At 38.8% G+C, this 21,349-nt stretch overlaps 1 protein-coding gene across 1 annotated transcript; it reads left to right on the forward strand.

Annotated features, from left to right (window-relative positions):
* The first annotated feature begins 150 nt into the window (after nucleotides 1-150).
* Nucleotides 151-20,224, forward strand: DBF4 (DBF4-CDC7 kinase regulatory subunit). Its single transcript, XM_079948302.1, has 13 exons — nucleotides 151-302; nucleotides 455-548; nucleotides 2,848-3,023; nucleotides 8,184-8,378; nucleotides 9,614-9,664; nucleotides 10,174-10,243; nucleotides 10,329-10,405; nucleotides 11,791-11,821; nucleotides 12,043-12,085; nucleotides 13,846-13,977; nucleotides 15,068-15,179; nucleotides 17,095-17,213; nucleotides 19,149-20,224. The coding sequence occupies exons 2-13, from the start codon at nucleotides 503-505 to the stop codon at nucleotides 20,173-20,175; spliced, it is 2,079 nt and encodes a 692-aa protein (XP_079804428.1). The 5' UTR covers nucleotides 151-302; nucleotides 455-502; the 3' UTR covers nucleotides 20,176-20,224.
* Nucleotides 20,225-21,349: the final 1,125 nt, after the last annotated feature.

The raw sequence follows: 21,349 nt of genomic DNA on the forward strand, positions 1-21,349 counted from the left end.
GACTCGCGGAAACACTGAGCGGCTCCCGTCCCCGGCGCCATGGGCCCCGCCACGTTGGGGTGAGCAGGAGGCGGCGGCGGCGGCGGCAGGTCGGGCGCGAGGCGGCGGGTGAGGGGGGGGGGGAGTCGGCTCGCGCGGCGGGAACGCACATTTCAAACGCCAACCGTCCCTCGGCGGGGGAGGGGGGGGGAGGAGGAGGAGTCGGCGGCACAGAAAGGGGGCGCAGGGGAAGCGGGCGCTGGACACCAGGCGCTGCCCCCCAGGCGGGGAGGGGAAAAGGCCACACGAGGGGGAAAACCAGGGTGAGGTTTTGGGGGGGAGGCGGTTGGGACTACGGGGGGCGGGGAGGCGGTAAGTCTCGGGGTCTCCGCCCACCACCTTTAAAGAGCTTTTCGGGTTGTTCCTTTTTAAAATGTGGTTTTAATTTGTGTGCGCTGCTCTTTTTGCCTCGCAGGTCGTAACCGTTAGAGGCGAGGAGGGTAAGATGTGACTTCCCAGGAAAATGAAACCTAGTGGTTTGAAGAGCAGCAGCAAAGGACAGCTCCCCTGTAAGTGCCAGGACTTTCCTTTAGTCCGCTAAGGAGTGTGCTTTATTATTATTATTATTAGTTTTTTATTTATACCCCAGCCACTCTGGGTGGCTCCCGGCAAAATATTAAAAACACGATAAAACAGGAAACATTAAAAACTTCCCTAAACAAGGCTGCCTTCTGAAACAGGGATGTCTTCAGCCCCTTCACAGATTCATTCCAAAAAGGAGGTTCAGACAAAAAAAGTTGTTTCTTCTCCCTGCCAACCCCCACCCCATGCAACGCAAAAGAAAAGAAAAAAAGATGACAAAGCTGTTTGGCAGAATCTCAGTTTAAATCTGCTCCCATTTTCTTTGGAAATCCAGAGAGGCAAAATTTTCTTAGAGGAGGAGGTTGATGAGATCTAGATACCTTTTGTATATTTATTATTTGGTGGGGAGTGGGGGGTTTAAATTATGCATGGGCCCCCTTCTAATTTCTGGGTCCAGCACTGATGCAAATCCTTGAATAGCCAGGCTGGCTTCCTGGTGAGATAACGGCTTAAGACTAAGTATTGGTAGTTAAAGTAACAAAGGAAATGGCTCCGTGCCAGAGGACAAATGGGTGGTTCCCCTTCCCTCAATTGGCTGGTAGCTAGAAAGACAAAGGCCAGAGTTGTGAATTGAGTTAGGTGAGCAAGTAGTTGGATAGGCTGGGAAGCCTGAGACTGAGCCATGCCTGATTTCTGCTTGAATCCAAGTGTTGTGGCTTTGGAAGAAGCAAGAACTTTCTGGAGTGTTAATACTGTGAACCCTTCCATTGTTGGCTCAGGTTGTATATATGTGTAAATAAACCAGATTGGGGTGGTGTACTACAGTATCTGAATGCGTTAGGTTTGATGTTACTTAACTTGTGTTTCACTTACTCCAAATGTGTGTGTAACTGCTTTGCACTGCAAACTGTTGTGGGCTTTTTGAGAATTATGCTAAACATTATGCTTATTGTTCAAAAAGGTAAGCAGCTAGTTTGCCTGTCATAGAGATTGGACTTTTTGTTCCTTGTACTGTACAGCTGGGGTATAAAAACTCATCCTGTAGCCAGTTGTGTTTTTTTAATGCTCTAATGAGGAACCTATTCAAAACTTTTGAAGGTTTGGGATCTGTAAGTGAAAGTAAAACTGACTGCATGTGTGTTTGTAAGAGTGTTGTCCTATATTTTAACTCTGATATGAAACACATCCACTTGAATCCAAATCTTATTTATTTCAGTGGGATGTGTTCTTGGCTTAGGGCTGCAATCCTAGTAAATTTACTTAGAAACGTTGTTGATAAGTTGTTGACATCCATCTTTCTCGAGAAACAATGGAGTGCGCTTCTGGGGATTAAGTCAAACTACTGCTTTAGCAGCACCAAAGTGACTTCCCAGGGGCGAAAAGCCTGAGCAGTTTGTACGGAGCTCCTGGGCTGCCCAGAATAACAAGACCCCTCTCATGACCTCATTCCTTGTCCAAGGAAAAGCAGAGCAATATGTTTGGCACTAACTGGGCTGCAGCAGTTGCCAGAAGTTGGCGTACAAGGTGCCATCCAACTGTCTTGTGGATTTTTGTTTGGTTTACTCCTTAGCCTTTTCTCCTCCCAAATATATGCCAGAAGGCAATGGAGGTTTAGGATCAGAGTTTTCCATCTCCCAGACTACTCCATGCATAAGTAGACATATAAAATTAGAAGGTTCACTTGCAGTTGAGATCATTGTGCAACATTCACTTGTGAAGGATGTACAGCTTGTTCAGGTGCTCTCAAACACGAATATCTTGTTTAAGAGTAGCTCCTCCTGGACCAGATAGTATCACATATATTTGAACGCAGTATCTACATGTACTCGAGCCAGATGCCAGTAGCAGCAGATTGACTTCTGCATCTGAAGCTCTGTCGGCTCAGGCTGGTCAGAGTACAAGGTGGTGATGGGGTTTCTGTCTTTTTTTCCTTTTTTTTTTTTTGGCTGTAATAGCTCCAGGCTGGCATAGCTGAGAAACCCAAATTGAGCCTTTCTCTGAAGAATGGATAAGCTTAGGGTCCAGCAGATCCATGGCTGGCCTTTCCCCATAGCTTCTCATTTTGCGATCCTATAAATAATATTATGAAGAACGAGGGGACTGTGCTGTTTATCTGACCTTGTGTGACGAGGAGAGGGATTGTATAGTCTTGACAAGTTCAAATATACTTTTATTTATTTATTAGAAATATGGCTTTACTTACCCAGGATGATTTGTTCAGAAACCCTTCTAAAACTCCTTAAAAAAACCCTTAGGTTATCAAATTCTCTTTTCTTTTTATTATAGGTGATATGCAAGGAAGAACAGAAAGAAGCAAACCTCCCCTGAAAAATGTGAAGAAAGATTCCACAAAATCAGATAAACTAAAATGCAAACCACTTACTGGGAAGGTGTTTTACCTTGATATTCCATCCAATGTCCTCTCTGAGAAAATAGCAAAAGATCTTAAAGAATTGGGAGGGGTAAGTCTGTTTCTGGTTTTTTTAATCTGAAAAATTAGGTCCTCTTGTAATAGGGGAGCCTTCAAAATCAGTCTATATGCCCAGAAGCTTCCCAAGCTTCCAGCCCTAATAATTAGTAATTGCCTCTTAAATGTATGTGTGTAGTCTCACCAACTATGTAATAATATAAATGAAGATTACACATAAAATGTGTGTGAATTGGGAACAATCAATGTATAAAGGAGTAGTCATATAACTATTGCTGGTTGCATAACAGACTGTTATGATGTTCATAATTTCTAAAGTCCTTAATTTACAAAGTGCTTTATATATATATATTTTTAAATATTTATTAAGAATTTTTCATTTACAGTAAAAAAAAAAATGAACATAACATTGCATATCACATATTTTCTTATCACTTCTGGACTTCCTCACATCTCCCGCTCCTACGTTCTAGTTTAATACACTTAAAACAACAATTTATTCCCTTATCTCCATCCTTACTGTCAAATTTCGAATATATTTCAAATTTTAGATACGTTTATTCCAATCCTTACAAAAGAAAATTTAATTTAGCCTAATAATTATCTAAAAAAAAAATAGGTTTTTCATCTTATATTTAAATTATCTTCATGATTTACTTCATCTATTTTGATGGTGCCAATTTGTCTAAAATCAAGCATCCTGCTTAACATTCATACAGTTTACAATATTTTTGCAGATAAAGCTTAAATTTTTTTCAGTCCTCTTCAACGATTTCTTCTCCCAGGTCTCGGATTCTGCCAGTCATCTCAGCCAGTTCCATGTAGTTCATCAGTTGCATCTGCCATTCTTCCAGTGTGGGTAGATCTTGGGTTTTCCAGTGTTTAGCAATAAGTATCCTTGCTGCTGTTGTTGCATACATGAAAAAAGTTCGGTCTTTCTTTAACACCCCTTGGCCGACAATACCCAAAAGGAAGGCCTCTGGTTTCTTAAGGAAGGTATACTTAAATACCTTTTTCAGCTCATTATATATCATTTCCCAGAAGACCTTCACCTTAGGACAGGTCCACCAAAGGTGAAAGAACGTTCCTTCATTTTCCTTACATTTCCAACACTTATTATCAGACAAGTGGTATATTTTTGCAAGTTTGACTGGGGTCATGTACCATCTATATATCATTTTCATTACATTTTCTTTCAAAGCATTACATGCAGTGAAATTCAACCCAGTAGTCCACAACTTTTCCCAGTCCTCAAACATAATATTATACCCTATGTCCTGTGCCCACTTTATCATAGCCGATTTAACCGTTTCATCTTGTGTGTTCCATTTTAACAGCAAGTTGTACATTCTTGAAAGTACCTTGGTCTTAGGCTCTAGCAATTCCGTTTCTAATTTCGATTTTTCCACCTGGAATCCTAATTTTTTATCAAGTTTAAAAACTTCTTTAATCTGGGCGTAGTGTAACCAATCTCGCACTTTGTCTTTCATTTTCTCCTGACTCTGCAATTTCCAATTGTCTCCTTCTTTTTCTAATATTTCCCAATACTTTGGCCATTTGGCCTCCATATTGAGTCTTTTTCGGGCCTTAGCTTCCAATGGTGAAAGCCACCTTGGAGTTTTATTTTCCAATAAGTCTTTATATTTTGTCCAGACATTAAACACTGCCTTTCTGACAATATGGTTCTTAAAAGCCTTATGAATCTTAGCCTTATCGTACCATAGATATGCATGCCAACCAAACGCATTGTTGAAACCTTCCAAATCCAATACATCAGTGTCCTCCAGAAGTAGCCAGTCTTTTAGCCAGCAGAAAGCTGCTGCTTCATAATACAGCCTTAAGTCTGGCAGGGCAAAGCCCCCTCTTTCTTTCACATCAGTTAGTATCTTAAACTTGATTCTGGGCTTTTTGCCCTGCCAGACAAATTTGGAAATATCTCTCTGCCACTTCTGGAAGCATTCTGTTTTATCCACAATCTGTAATGTTTGAAACAAAAACAACATTTTTGGCAATACATTCATCTTTACAGCGGCGATTCGGCCTAACAAAGAAAGTTTCAATCTTGTCCAACTTTCTAGATCTCTCTTAATTTCTGACCAGCATTTCTCATAATTATCCTTAAACAGATTTAGATTTTTTGATGTTATATTTACCCCTAGGTATTTCACTTTTTTAACCACATTTAACTCTGTCTCTTTCTGAAACCATTCTGACTCTGTATCTGTCAAGTTCTTTCCCAATACTTTAGTTTTCTGTTTGTTTAATTTAAATCCCGCCACCCGGCCAAATTCTTGGATCAATTGTAATGCTTTTTTCGTACTTGGCTCTGGCTCCTGTAGGGTCAAAACTAGGTCATCTGCGAACGCTTTCAATTTGTATTGTTTCTCTCCGACCTGAATTCCTTCAACCATCCGGTCCCCCCTAATCATGTTCAAGAGCACCTCCAAGACCGAAATGAATAACAATGTTAGATAGGGCAGCCTTGTCGTGTTCCCTTTTCAATTTTAAACTCTTCCGTAATCACATTGTTAACTATCAGTTTAGCCTTTTGTTCTGAATAGATTGCCTCTATCCCATTTTCAAAGCCCCGTCCCACTCCCATTCCTTCCAGATTTTTCTTCATAAATTTCCAAGAAATGTTATCAAAGGCCTTCTCCGCATCTATAAAAATTAAAACTGCTTTTGTATTAATGTTTGTTTGTAAAAGTTCCAAAATGTCAATAATATTCCTTGTATTAGCAAACAAATGTCTGCCAGGGAGAAAGCCTGCTTGGTCCTTATGAATTACTTCATTTAACACTTTCTTAAATCTAGTTGCTAATATGTCTTCAAATATTTTGTAATCCACATTTAAAAGGGAGATGGGGCGGTAGTTTTTAAGTTGTGTCTTTTCAGTTTCTGATTTTGGTATCAATGTGATAAAAGCTTCTTTCCACGTTTCCGGCGCCTTCTTCCCCTCCATAATTTCATTGCTGACCTCCATCAGTGGTTGTATCAAGTAATCTTTCAATGTCTTATAGTACTTGGAGGTCAGCCCATCTGGCCCTGGAGATTTGCCCAGTTGCATGTTCTGAATGGCTTGTTCCATCTCTTGTCGTGTTATTCTGCTATTCAGGATTGATCTATTTTCTTGTGACACTTTTGGCAGCCCATTCTTTATCAGAAATTGTTCTATCTGTGCCTCATCTTGCGGACCTTGAGTATATAGTTGTTTAAAATACCTCTGAAAGCACTTTCTGATCTCCATGGGGTTCTGAACATTTTTCCCTTCAATCTCTAAATTGGTAACTGTATTCATTTTCTGTCTCCTTTTCAACTGCCATGCTAGCAGTTTCCCACATTTATTTGCCGATTCAAATGTTTTTTGTTTCATTAATTTAATTCTCCATTCTATTTCCTGGTTCATCAATTTAGAATATTGTGCTTGGTATAATTTAATTTCTCTCAGAATCGGCTGTGACTTCGGGTTTGATCTTAATTTCTTCTCCAGTTCTTTAATTTTCTCCAAAATCTTGTCTTTTTTCTCATTTTGTGCCCTTTTCTTTACAGCATTCTGTTGTATCAAGAACCCCCTCATCACCGCTTTACTTGCGTCCCAGATAGTTGCTTCTTCCACTGAAGTGTTCAAATTTATCTCAAAATAGTTCTTCAAAACTTTTGGGCTTTTTTAACAATCTCCTGATCTCTGAACAAATTGTCATTCATCTTCCACCTAAAGGAGCCGGATGGTAGTAGTGTCATATCCATCTTTACAGCATTGTGGTCGGAGCAGGAATTTACAAAGTGCTTTATAATCCTGGCTCATTTTTGCTTCAATATCATATTAAGTTGAGTCAGACCAAACTTCTCTTCTTTCCTCCCAAGTCCTCATTTCTTTGTTCATACTTATTATCCATAGTTTCACCATTCACCCTGAAGATTAGGCATGAAGCCTTTTCCCTTTGATTGTTCTTTCCTCCTTTCCACCTCAAATTCAGTCTGTTGTTAGAAATACAACTCTCCTGTTCTGCTCCTTCACCTTTGTTTGTGCCCTGCTCATATCTCACCTGAAATACTGGAGACTTCTCTGGTCCTCTGATGCCTTGCCTTCATATTATAACATCAATATAGTGCTCTACTACCAAAATCTGCACCTTTCATCGCTTTGAGCAGTTCACCCTCCACTTTAATCCTTTACTTACTGTCCTCACACCCTGTATAAGCTTCTCCTCATTTTTCAAACCTTTGTGGCCTTGCTCCTCCTTAACTTTGTATGTTTCCCAACACATTATCCTTGTGTCCTTTGTTCAACTAGTTCTATAATCTATGATGTTTTTTCCTCCCTGCAGTGGCTCTGCCCTTTCCCCTTGCTGTCCCTTATACCCATATATATCTCTACCTCCTTTATTTCCTTTTGGTGTTTCAAAACCTGTATTTTCCAGGAAGCTTTTAAAACAAACTCTCTACCCCAGGCCCTATACCTTATTGTAATTAAGCTAAAGTACTGATAATAAAAATAATCACATACTCTTCCCTTACCTGCTAGTGCCTCCATTTCACCCCCTTCCTCTATCATTTCCGGTGTCTGTTTTAGATCATAATCCTCTTGCAACAGGAACCTGTTATACCTATTGTTTGTAAAACACCATGTACATGAATTGCACTTAAAATAATAATAATAATAATAATAATTTATTGTAGCTATTATTATTATCTTCACAGTTCCCTGTCAGATAAATCATAGTTACCTGTTGATGTTGCTTGTATGAATCCCTGGAGTCTCTTTCAGAATAATAGTTTTAATGAAGTTCTGGGGCCAGTTTGGTACATTGGATACAGTGCTGGGTGCCATTAGTTCCCCCTTCTCATAGTAAGCCAAGAGAGCTTGCAAGTGGCTGATTTATTTATCTCTGTGAAACACTCCTGAATCGAAACCCAGTTCTAGTTGATAAAATTCTATTAACTTTCATGTGCTTAATCATATGAATTAGTGGACTGGCCTTTTTCAGATGTAAAAAAAACCCTATTGTGATCATGCACCATCCTTTTGGCTGTGTCATTTCAGACACAACTTACAGCAGTGTGGATTGTGTTCTGGGGAAAGCACTTAGCTTTGTGTGAAGGGGGCATTGTATGTTAAACTGGTATGAAGTGCTTCATTGTTTTGTAAGGTTTATACTAATTTCTGAAAGAATACTTTTTTATTTATGTATAGAGAGTGGAAGGATTCCTGAGCAAAGATATTAGCTATTTGATCTCTAATAAAAAGGAAGCAAAATTTGCTCAAACTCTTGGACAAATATCTCCAGTCCCGAGCCCAGACTCTGTATATAATGGTGGAAACAGTTCGCCTCATCCAAGCAGCAGAAGAGACAGGCATGAAGGAAGTTCATTCAAGCTAGTGGACACAGTAAGTCCCATTCCTGTCTCCTTCCCTGCAGATATATTTTTAAAAGTTATGCTGCAAGTCAAGTAGAGCTCATTCTTTACAATTTAATCTCTCTTCTTGCAAAACTAGCCGGGGTTTGCGGTTTGTGGCTAATGTTGTGTCAAGCAAAGAATGGCTTGATGAAAATGATATAGATTATGGTACCATTAACCTGTTCTACTTTGTGTTAAGTCAAGATGTAGTTTTTGAAATACGCAGCCATGAAGTCTGTTGCTTTACTTAAGTCTGTTTAATAATATAATATAAATTAATATAAATAGGAACATTTCAGAAATTTTATCCAAAATATTTACATTAGTAATAATACACTGTCTTTTCAAACAGCTCATTACCCAAATAAACTGCAGAAAGAAATATACAGATCAGCAGTAGTGGGCATATTTGTGCTGAACCTTTTAATATTCATTACTTAAGAATGTTATATTAATGGCTCGACCTAGGTTTAGATGGATAGACCAAAAAATCCACAAACACAAAGGAGTATGTGATGTAGCCACTTATGTCATAGAATTGTGAAGTTGAAAGGTTTAAATCCCCTACCAGTTCTGAAAATTCAGTACTATAGCACCCCTTTCATGCAATTTTATTAACTGAAATATTTATAAACCTCTTTCTCATAAGATATATGAAGACAATATATAAATGCAATAAATATGCAACATAAAAGTGCAATCACATCAGTAACAGTACAGTCATACCTCGTGTTGCGTTAGGTTCATGTCGCGTCTTTTCGGCTTGCGATCGTGGCAAACCCGGAAGTGTATACTTCTGGGTTTTGCTGCATGCGCAGAAGCGTTCTGCGCACGTGTGCAGAAGCACTCTATCGCGCTCCGTGCTTGCGCAGAGGCACCGCTCTTGTTGCAGACTTTTTTGGCTGCAAACGGCACCCTGGAACGGATCGTGTCCGCAACTAGGGGTACCACTGTATCACATTTTTAAGAAACAGAATTGTAGAGCATGAAGGGACCTTTGAGGATCATCTAGTCCAACACCCTGCAATGCAGGAATATGCAAGTGGCCTGTATTGGAATCACACCTGTGGCCTTGGCATTATTAACACCATGCTCTAACCAGTGTGTGAGCGGGTTTTACAAATATTTAGAATCCCTGCAGAGTTATGCCTTAAACATTTCATTATGCAAGACTACTAGTGATGAACACAAATGTTCTGTACTTTCTTTCTTTCTTATAAATAGGTACGCATGAGTAGAGGAAAATCTTTAGTTGAAAAAGCAATAAAAGAACAGGTATGTATCATTCAATAAGGTGACTCCATTCTGGCAGGAGTGGGATTCCTGGTAGCCTCATTGCTGTTGCTTACCAAGGCAGGGCAGTGGTGAGGTCAGGGTTGCTTCAACGCAATAGCAGGAGTGCTGGATTGGCATAGCTGGTGTGCCTGCATTGCCTTTACTTCTCTAGCACTCTGTCCTGGTTAAACAGCAGCCACTGCTGCTGGGAAGTCAGATCCACAGCTGCCCTGCACTGTCTGCTTCTATGTGTTTTCTTACCTGCAACTCTCTGAAATGTTTTCAAAAAATAAACCATTCTGACTGTAAAAGTTGTGAAATGGGTTTGTCAGTGATACAACTTTTGTAATAGCCCTTTTGGCTAATTTTGCTTATGTAGCTTTATTGGGTCTTTGGTTTGGACAGTGTGAAAATGTGCATGCAACACTCCCAAGTGATGCTGGCATATTCATACACATGAATATAAAATATTTTAGTTAATGGAAGTATTATAAATATGTGTCTTTCAGGAATTAATCCCCTCTGGTAGTATTTTGTCCAATGCCTTGAGTTGGGGAGTGAAAATACTTCATGTTGATGGTAAGTATTTTTCCAGGGAATTTTCAATTGTTTTAGAATAAGATAATTTCAAATAATTTTGATAATCTTTTCTTCTTGATAATAGATATTAAGAAGTATATTGATCAGAAGAAAAAAGATATCTCTCTGATCAAGAAATCAAGCACCGAAATCAAATGTGCGGTAAGTCTACATCTTCCTAATTCCAGAGAAAAATAATAACAGGTTGAATATCATAAAACAAATGCCTTATATATTTAAGGTATATCTTTAAAAATATATACTTTATGGGCTATAGACAAATTATTATCCTCAGCTAAGTAGCATAATGGTTTACTCATTTGTGCATTATACCAGAAAAATTTGGGTGTCCACTTGGTTTTGGTATGATCATGGTCCAAAAGAGGAGGAGGGTGAGCACCTTATCCTGAAATGAGAGCAACGGATGGGCCTTTGTGGCGGAAGAAGAGGAGAAAACCTAGTCGCCCTTCTAAAGGAAGGAGTCTGGTAGTACCTATAACCTGGAGAGACAGCTTTCCCTCCCCCAACTTTGCTAGCCTATTAGTAATCAACATTGGGGGTGGGGATCTGGAAATGCATAATGCAATCCTATGTACGTTTCTATTCAGATGTAAATCCCACTGAGTTCAGTGGAACTTACAGATTATAGGATTGCCAACTGATATCTTCCATCTGTTGGAATACTATTTAACATGCGCGTTTGACTTTTCTAAACAAAACTAAAGCTTGCCATGTTAATTTTATACACTATGTGAATATATCAGATGTTTTTAATAATAGGCAAAATATCTGAACTATTTGATTAATTAAAAATTTCACTAGAGTACTTATTGTGATCTAAATATTATATTAGATGAGTTCTTTCTTTTTTTAAAAAAAAATGGGAATAATTGAAAATAAGGAATTACAACTCAGTAGTACAAATTCCTCTTACCTTGTTTACATTTTTTTAGAAACATAGAAGCTGTTAACAAACTAAATTTAGCATGCCCAAGGAACTGAATATTAGAGAACTATATTTCTGCTGCTGTGTTCAAATGATTGGGTAGCAAGTGATGTGAAAAGCCTAGGAGAGTTGCTGCTGATAAGGATAGACACTACTGGGCTAGTTAAGCAAATAGTATTATATATAAAGTAGCCAACTTGTTTCTATATTGTTAAGGGGTTCATTTAATTGCTGAATAGATAGCTACAGGTAGGAAGAAGAGAGACTTGCTTTTTTCTTTTGCTTCTTTTTGAAAAAAATATGCAGGGAAGAGAATAACCTCGTTGCACACATTCCCCCTAGCTGTAGGCCTTTCTATGATCTGCTTATGTCTTTTTACATCTCTTAGAACTACATACATAACTATAAAAGTAGACAAGATGTGACTTGTCTTAAAATACAGTTCATCAGTTTTGCCAATAAAATTTAAAACTATACTTCCCATTGACTGGTTGGTTGCTGGTCCACGGCTCTGGTCTCCTACATCACACAGTCAACTATAAAACGTGCACAATTGAATAAATCAAATGAATAAACTATAATAATAATTTCTTTTTAACAGGAAAAAGAGTCAGTTGATCAGAAAACAAAAAGTAAGTATTCAAGACATGAATAAGACTAGTTATTTATTTTACAAAAAATAAAAAATATTGACTGTTTAAAAAGAAAACTCTTGATCATTTATTCTAGGCAAGGTTATTAATTTATAGAATAGTATAATTTTCCGTAAGCTATTTGTTACTTGTGTTAGAAATAGGAATATTTGTATAGTCTGGTAATAATAAAAATTTTTTTACTACATTCTTTTGAACAGATAAACTGAAAAATCCTTTTCTGAAGGTTGAAGACAGAAGACGGTAAGTGTTATTTTCAGATGAATTAATATTCCATTCAACACATGTCCTCCAAACCATCTGCTTTCTTCTTGGAGGTTGATGACAACATTTGATGCAATGACAATATAATCTGCAGGAAAACAATGCAAAGCTCTAATATGCTGGAAGGATTTCAGTAAGACAATTCCTTTTATGCTAGGTAATCTATCAGAGATGATAGAACAGTGAGGGGAAATAAATTTGCAGAGTTCTGTATGTAGTGGGGGGGGTCATAAGAAGGTAGATTATGACATACAGTTTATTGGTGGAATTGCTCTAGATACCATATCTGGCTATCAATTGGTTTCTTATAGTGCAATCTTAGGAGTTCAATAGGATTTACTCCCAGGTAACTGTATATAGGAATGCAGCCTTAATACCATGTTTGCAGTAGCATGGCATGTATTTAGACTACAGCCTCCACTTCCAGCAGCTTGTAATATTCACAGTAGCAAAATACCTTGGATTTATTAGTTTGTTTTTTTAATGAAAAGCACTGTTTCTTACTCCTTTTTTATGTTAGATGTTTTAAAATCCAGGTATGTACACCTTCATACAAACTGGTACTTCAATCTTTGCAGTGTAACCAGCTCTTCAAAAACTTCAGATTTGTCTCTTCTTCTCTAGTAGTTTGACCAAAAATTAGTTTGTTTTTTTAATGAAAAGCACTGTTTCTTACTCCTTTTTTATGTTAGATGTTTTAAAATCCAGGTATGTACACCTTCATACAAACTGGTACTTCAATCTTTGCAGTGTAACCAGCTCTTCAAAAACTTCAGATTTGTCTCTTCTTCTCTAGTAGTTTGACCAAAAATTAGTTTGTTTTTTTAATGAAAAGCACTGTTTCTTACTCCTTTTTTATGTTAGATGTTTTAAAATCCAGGTATGTACACCTTCATACAAACTAGTACTTCGATCTTTGTAATGTAACCAGCTCTTCAAAAACTTCAGCTTTGTCTCTTCTTCTCTAGTAGTTTGACCCAAAATCTGCATTATGGCTAAGGAAGCACAAATTTGGTGGCCTTATCTGGCCACACTCCCATGGGTCAACTTTGACAAGTGGGCAGAACAACTTTCTTGCCAGTCACCTGGCATCATTATGATACAAGATGATGGACAAGTGGGCTGACTGTTGGGCACTTGACAACCCCTTCATGAAGCACTTTGCAAGCCCTGGGCAGTCAGTTCCTCAGAGGCTGACACCATGCATTTCTCATAGTGAACTTTCTCTCGCAGCTAATCCAGTTGGAGAACTGAAGCCTGCTTTTCCTTGGCAGTGCACAATTGGGAGTGCATTTGCAGCTGCAATTCTGCTTCCCTCACACCTGACATCATATTCAAGGGGAAATAACCTCCTGCACCACTGGCTGGAAGTGCCCCACCCGTGGTGCAAAATTTATTTATATAAACGGAGAACAAAACATTGCCAATTTTTCAATCAAAGTATTTATCAAACTGGGTTATTTTTCTACAGGGAGGTGGAGAATGGAGGGCACAGTAGGTGATTCATTGCAAAGCACAAACCTGAGTAAAAGAACAAGTGTATATGTGGCTTGAACCCTATAAAAGGGAGGTACAGAGTTTATATAGCAAAGAATAATAGAGTGTCAACATTGCTATAGCAGAGTGGCATACACCACAGATAACACACTGCAAGCAAGAACTACGGAAAAATAAGTTTTTAACATATTTATTGCTTTTTTGTATGTTCAGTAAACCTGACTTATTTTTTTCTCATGTAGACGCTACAGACCCTTCTACTTGCAACTGTCCAGCTTTCCAGTTGTCAACTATTCCAATCCAAAACCTTACAGTCCATTTGAAACAGAAAAGAAGAATATAATTGCTCATAAGCAAATTGAGAATAAACAAAGGTAATTGAAGAGGGATGTGCCAAAATTTGGTAAACGGCTAAAGAGGATGGAAGCAAGCTTGGATTTTTACACAGAATTCAAGACCAGTTTATAAGCATGTCCTATATTCGGTTAATCTAATCACACACATTATCGTGCCTACTAGTTAGTTAGTGAGCCCCCATCATCATTAGACAAGCTGCTTTGATTTAATGGATTTTTAAAAGCTCAGTTTATATGTTAGAAGTTAGACACTGCTAGTTTAGTCTGGATTCTATAAGTCTGCCTCTGGTTATCACAGCGAAAGAGTGGATGCATGAGTCATTTATACTTATTTTCTGCTCAAATAACCAGATATGCTAAAGTGGTGAAAAGAAGTTTATAAATTTTATAAATAAAGAAAAACTACCCTGAGAAAAACTATACTGTTAATTTTGTTTGGGACTGAAGAACCCATGTATGGAGGACAGGAAACTTGACATGAAGCTGAGCAGAAAGGAAGCAAACCAGGGGGTAGTGAGGCCAAAGAAAATATGGTGTCTGAAGAAAGGGTGCAGAATATGCAGAAATCTCTGAGAACAGGTGGATGAGGGAAGGAGCTTGAGCCAAAGGGCAGGGGAAACATAGCTGAAGAAAAGAAGATATGGGCAGGAGAAAAATCACTTTAGCTAGAATCAGAAAGAGGATGTGTGCTCTTTTGCAATGGAGGCTCAACAGGAATGGAAAGATTGGGAGGTTGTGTTTTCTTATAAGTAGCTAGCTGGGTCATGTCTTCCAGACATTGTATAATGCGGGGTCAGGGGAGAGACCTTCCAGCGCTAAATGTTTAGCCACTGAGTATCCATGTCTCTCTGTTAAGTTCCACAGGGTTGGTATATAGTTCAACAGTACATTAAAATCTTTAAATCATGACGTTCTAGGGCCATATTTATGCAGCTGGTTACTTTGAATCAAAATGCTGCAAGTAATATTGTGCTATCATAGTTGGATTGAAAGTCCTAGTTCCTATGAAAAAAAGTTATTGTGAATCCCTGAGTTGTGCTCTTGATGATCTTGCTTATTCTCTTATAGAATATATGAGTAAGATAATTTTTTTCTTTTTCATGAACAGAAATCCAGCAAATAATGACAAAGGGAAGGGCCCAGTTCAGCTTCCTGCAAAACATAAAAAGAGAAAAGGGTACTGTGAATGTTGTCTGAAGAAGTATGATGACCTTCAAATAGTAAGCATATATTAACTAAATAATTGTGGCTTATTTACTTGTGATGGATATACCTAAATTACTTCCATATATTTGAGGAGATATATTTTTTATGAAACCTTTTTCTCTAGAACAGTATTCCTATGTATTTGACTCATTCACAGAAATAGTTTAAAGAGCTGATATAAAGCTTGTAATGACAGGTTCTTTCTCATTTTTGGTGAAGGTGAATTCCTTCAATATTGTATGAGACATAGCTTACGTTTTGGAAGTGACTAAATCACCAGGTATTAAATCTACTGTAAAGTAATGTTAAATAAGTTGTACCTCCCATGGGTAGGTTAGTCAATATCATTGCTACTCTTGCTAAATTAAGCATAGGAGCTTCAACAGGGCTGTGCGTGTATATATTATATATTCTTATAATTGTTTTGGAATCAGTGAGTGCTGTTCTCTTCTAAGGGAAGATTATTATTATTATTAGACAGGTTATATTAAGATTAGACCCTCCCCAGGGTGCATCAGTTAAACTTAGTACCATCATCTTTTTATTTTTATGCTGCTTTTCCATATTTAAAACCATACTCAAGGCAGTTTAAAACATGAAAGGATTTACATAATCACAAACATAACAAAAGTAGTCATAAATAAAACACATCACAATGTATACAATCAAACAGCAAATCCCACATACATAATAAAAGGTCTAAAAATAGAAAATTAATATTGATGGCAGCAACAAAACTCTCCAATAAAAACATCTAAACAACATCCCAATCCAAGAGTCTGTTCAGCAGCATCAGCTTTGGTAGCTGGAGTCAATCAGGGCCCTGCCGTCCCAGGTGGAAAAAGACTGGCAAAGCAGAGAGCTGGTCTTCCAGGACTCACAGCCAAGATGTAGCTTTTGTCTCTCTGTTTGTGGGTATTTATGACATAGACAGCAGCATATGCAATTAGGCAATATGTGATTTGGCTATAGAGTGAGGTTTCAAGGAAAGCTGTTTCATTTTTAGCAGCTTTGGCTGCCAATGCCCTACTGGTGGATGGGTAGTACAGTTGGATATATTAGAGCAAGAATAGCCAGCATCCTATACAGTGGTACCTCGGGTTACATACGCTTCAGGTTACAAACTCCGCTAACCCAGAAATAGTACCTTGGGTTAAGAACTTTGCTTCAGGATAAGAACAGAAATCGTGCTCTGGCGGCATGGCAGCAGCAGGAGGCCCCATTAGCTAAAGGTTAAGAACAGTTTCAGGTTAAGAACAGACCTCCTGAACTAATTAAGTACTTAACCTGAGGTACCACTGTATTCTTGAGGAGCATACTTTTATCCAGATAGTGAAAGGTCTGCAGACAGGGACTGGTATCTTCCATAATGAGGTTGGAATGGCCTGTAGATAAGGACTTCCTAGTAATGGAGCACAAGCAATCAGGCATATCACAGTAAATAAAAATATGTAAGCTTAGCTTACATGTTACATTTATCTTTTATATATTCTATTAATGTTTGAAGTCTGTTTCTTACAACTTGAAAACAATTTTGTAGGGTCATCAGGTGTCAGAAAAGGATTATTGTAGATTGTGGTTGCATTTAAACAGTCATAATAAACCAATAAATGCTTAATAAGCCAAGCCTTTTGCATAGTTTACTATCCTGGCTTATTCCAAAACAGGTAACCATAGTTTCCTGGTTCAGATAAAAGGGAAAGCTATGGTTAATTAGAGTATTCTTGGTTTGATTACTTGTGCCTCAAAAGTGCTCTCTGTATGCAAGGGAAGATGCTCACACATATATTGGTTTATTAAGTCAAGATATAATCTGAACTGGGTCTTTATGGTGGTTTTAAAACTTCATTCTTGTAAAAAAAATCAATCATTTATATATAAATATTTTCTTTAGGAATGCTGTTGATACATTTTTTCCCCTAATTTCAGCATGTTGAAAGTGAGCAACACCAGAACTTTGCTCAAAGTTCTCACTATCAAGTTGTGGATGACATTATTTCCAAGTTTTCTTGTAACTTTGTAGAGTTGAGTACACCAAAAATTAAAAGGTAAACAATTTTATAAGTTCTTATAGTCAAATAATTTTTATTTTCAGCTAACTTTTCAAAAATAAATGTTGGTTATTTTGTGTACCTCCCTCTCCCCTGCCATGATTGTTCCACTTCAGAGGTTCCCTCACAAGTCACTACGCTTTCAGAGCTGATTTAGAAAATTAATATAGGTCTTGACCATTTTGACAGATCCAGTTTTGAAGTGATCAGCAATACAGTAATGACTTTATTTGGTGAAGCTTTCACACTGACTTCAGCTAACCCACTATCTTTTGGCCCCAAAGAGTGAAACAGGCTTTCCGATGCTATTGTGTAAAGTAGCTTCTACAGGCACCACAAAAGAATGTGTGTTCATCTCTTTTGAAGGCTCTGTCTATAAAGAACAGAGGGATTGGTAGAACCATAAGCAGAATTTTTCATCTACAGATGACGTGCTTTCTGACAATTAGGCAGTACTACATACAGGACTGGTGGAAGATCTGGATTACTGATACAATAATAGGTATAAGAATTGCTATATACTATATAGCCTGTTTCTGCAGTTTCCAAAAACTATGCTGACAGCTCATCAGGTCATCTCTCTTACTTGCAAGGAATCTAGCTGTATCCTTGGCACTTTTAAAGCTATCTTTAAATCCTTGTCTCTTGCATAAGATGCTTGACAAATATGATGGTCTCCAAGTGCTGTGAGAATGAATGCACTGAGAGAAATTTTCTAGCAGTCAGAGGGAAAGTAAAATAAGATGGGATAAACCAACATATAACATGTATATATAAAAATATAGACTGCAACAAGGAAAAATTAAGAGATATGTCTGCCCCTCTCTTACTCTCTGCCATCCTCTCAATGGCATCTCCCTGATCTGCCTCCTCCTGGCTTCCATGACTGCCACTTCCTTTTGAACTTGGAAGGCTCCAAAAATGGAGACGGCAAAGACTGCTTTGACTCTTCTTAATAATGGGAAGGCAAACACCAGAATCCACCTTTGCACTTGCTTCTTCTGGGCTCTAAGGTCCAAAAGAAATAGCTATGTCAAATACATTCTTCTTCTTCTTAGCTTCATGCTTTGCTGCTCAGTGAATTCTCAACTCCTCTTAGCCCTCTTCAGGCATTCTAAACAAGTAAAGTAAGCACATGGAAGTAGGGAGGCAGCGTGGATTAATTTTCTAGTTCTGCCTGGTCTAGCTTCCCACCCCTGCATTGCTGTTCCAGTCACTGCCTACAAGTTAGAGGGTGAGCATCTGAAGCACCAAGCCTCCTGTGCTCATGAAGGTTTCCTATGCATTTTAGAACCTTGATTTCCCAGGGTTCTAAAATGCATAAGGGATCTCCACAAGTACTCTGTTTTAGACCGCCACCTGCCAACTTGTAGATGACCAGAATGGCAGCACAGTGGAGTGGATGGGTGACACTAACACACGTGTCCCCATTTCTACCTTCCCCATCCCATTTTTCCAACTTCTATTTAGAATGCCTAAATATGGCTACTGTCTTTGGCTTAAGGAGCCCAGGGGGAGGCAGAAGTAGAGATTCCAATGATAGGTTCTCTCTCCTCACACACACCCCCGCGATGCTCTGAAGGATCAGTAGGCAAAAGAGAAGCAGAACTATGCATATAGCTTGACAGTGGCCACCGAGTCAAGAATGCCACTGCCATTGTTAAATACAGAATAGGATTTGGCAGATTATATGTGCATCTTGACTTCTCCTTATAGACCAAGAGTGTGTGTACCAAATAGTTTGTCACTTTGATGGTCTCTAAGCATAATGGTTCCTTTCCTTGGGTGCCCAAATTTGTGCCAGATTGTAAACCTCATGTAACCATTTCACAATGGCCCATGTTATTTATGATTTACTACTAGTAAGTAATTTTCATGTCTTCTTTGAAAATTCTTTTTGCATTTTGACATGTGTAACTTCCTTGATTTTAGGAGGAAGTGTAGTGTTGGGCAATTTGCTCCTCTCATCGGAACAAAAACAGAAGAGCTGAAAGAGCGGTTGAAGAGGCAAGACAGTTCACTGAGGTGGTATTCTAGGAAAAGCATTACAACACAGGCACTGAATGAAGGTTCTCAACACCTGGAAATGTATCCTAAATCTGCACACAAAAATTCTACCTCTGAATCTTCATGTTCTGTTTATTCCTATCACACCATCTGTTCTTCAGAAGCATCAAGAAAAGTCAGTGGCAATACTGAAAGTGGTAAAATGCCCAAAGCTTCAAATTTATCAGAGATTGCTTTATCAACCAACTTGGTACATCTTCCTCCCCAGAAAGAAAGTAAACAATGCATGAAAAACTTGCCCGAAATTTATGAACACTATGAGCCTATTTCAAGACAGAATTTACAAGGATTATCAACAAATTTAAACTCTCTACATACTCGGATTCCAGGCTCTGAATTTAATGAAAGGCAAAACATATCAAAGCCAAAACGAAAATTGAACCATACAGTTCTTCTGCCAGCAAAATGTCTGAAGAAGGTAGACACTCGTTCGGCAATTGACCTTAGGGTGGAGAGCAGCTGTTTTCCAAGAGAACTCACGGTCCTTCTAGAGCCAGAAAAGCCATTGATTAGTCCTCCCTCAAACAAAGAGCCTAATGAGTTGACGGACATTAATATACAAAGCTCACCAATAAAACTCAGCAGAAAAGCCATGCATTCCATAGGAAGAAATAAAAACGGAAATCAGAAACAAAAAATGGAGTTATGTTTACATCAGGCTGATGAACTGCCTGTTCCAGAAGAAACAAAAAATGTACAAAGCTCATCAACACAAGCACTGTTGCAGTTATTTCAGACCAGCGAAGCAAATTCTGATTTTGGGGGTTTCTCAAGCATACAAGAGAACAAAGATTCAAATTTAATGAAAGACACATGGGAAGACCAGCATACAGATGCTTTGTGGTCTTTGTTTTCTACCTCTGCCTCTTCGTCACCATTTATTGGATTTTAATGCTGCTTTAATTAAAACGATGAGTTTTGAATAAATGTGGAAACTGAAAGATGATATTTGTGGGAAATTTTTGGTTTCTATAATAAACTATATAGTGATGATTCTTGCATTAAACCCTTATGTTCATATTATTACAAGCTGTGTACGTATATAAAAAGGCATGGGGTGGGTGACTCTGTAACACATGCTTGCCTTTCTAAAGGAGTTTACACTTGGAAGTGTTGGCCAGTCTTTATTATTTAAAAAGGTAAAGGTACCCCTGCCCATACGGGCCAGTCGTGACCGACTCGGGGGTTGCGCGCCCATCTCGCTTAAGAGGCCGGGGGCCAGCGCTGTCCGGAGACACTTCCGGGTCACGTGGCCAGTGTGACGAAGCTGCTCTGGCAAGCCTGCACCAGCACAGCACACGGAAACGCCGTTTACCTTCCCGCTATAAAGCGGTACCTATTTATCTACTTGCACTTAGGGGGTGCTTTCGAACTGCTAGGTGGGCAGGAGCTGGGACCGAAAGACGGGAGCTCACCCCGCCACGGGGATTTGAACCGCCGACCATACGATCAGCAAGTCCTAGGCACTGAGGTTTTACCCACAGCGCCACCCGCGTCCAATTATTTAGAAATTGTAAATACTTTTCTTACTGTGACCACAGTGAAATTCTATGCATTAGGGGTAGACAATCTTTTTTTAACTGAAGGTCACATTCCCTCTGGGTTAACCTTGTCAGGGGCCACATACTGGGGGTGGGTAGGGCAAGGTCGAATCAGAACCAAAGGGGCAGCAGATAGCAAGGAGCTGACATCTCCACTAGCTGCTGTTTTCACCAGCTGGGCTGGACACCTGTTCACCCTCACAGAAGCCCCCCTTTTCTGCGGTCCTGTGAGTAAGAGCAGTAAGCTGGTCTCCAGTGAGCCTACAGGCTGTGGCAAGTAACAAGAAGATTCTAGGAGACCCTATTCTGTAAGGTCAATAAGTTGCGTTACAGTTACTTACAGGAAGGATGAGTTGCCATGGATGTTTCTCAAGGCCCACCAAGACCTTTTTAAAAAAACCCTAAAAGCTGAGCAGCTCATTTGTATCCAAGCCGGTCATTCTAAGAGCCTTGCAAATTTAATATGCAGTGGTACCTTGGTTTATGAACTTAATCCGTTCCGGAAGTCCGTTCTTAAACCAAGGC

Source organism: Podarcis cretensis, assembly GCF_951804945.1.
Source record: "Podarcis cretensis genome assembly, chromosome: 12".
Classification (NCBI taxonomy): Eukaryota; Metazoa; Chordata; class Lepidosauria; order Squamata; family Lacertidae; genus Podarcis; species Podarcis cretensis.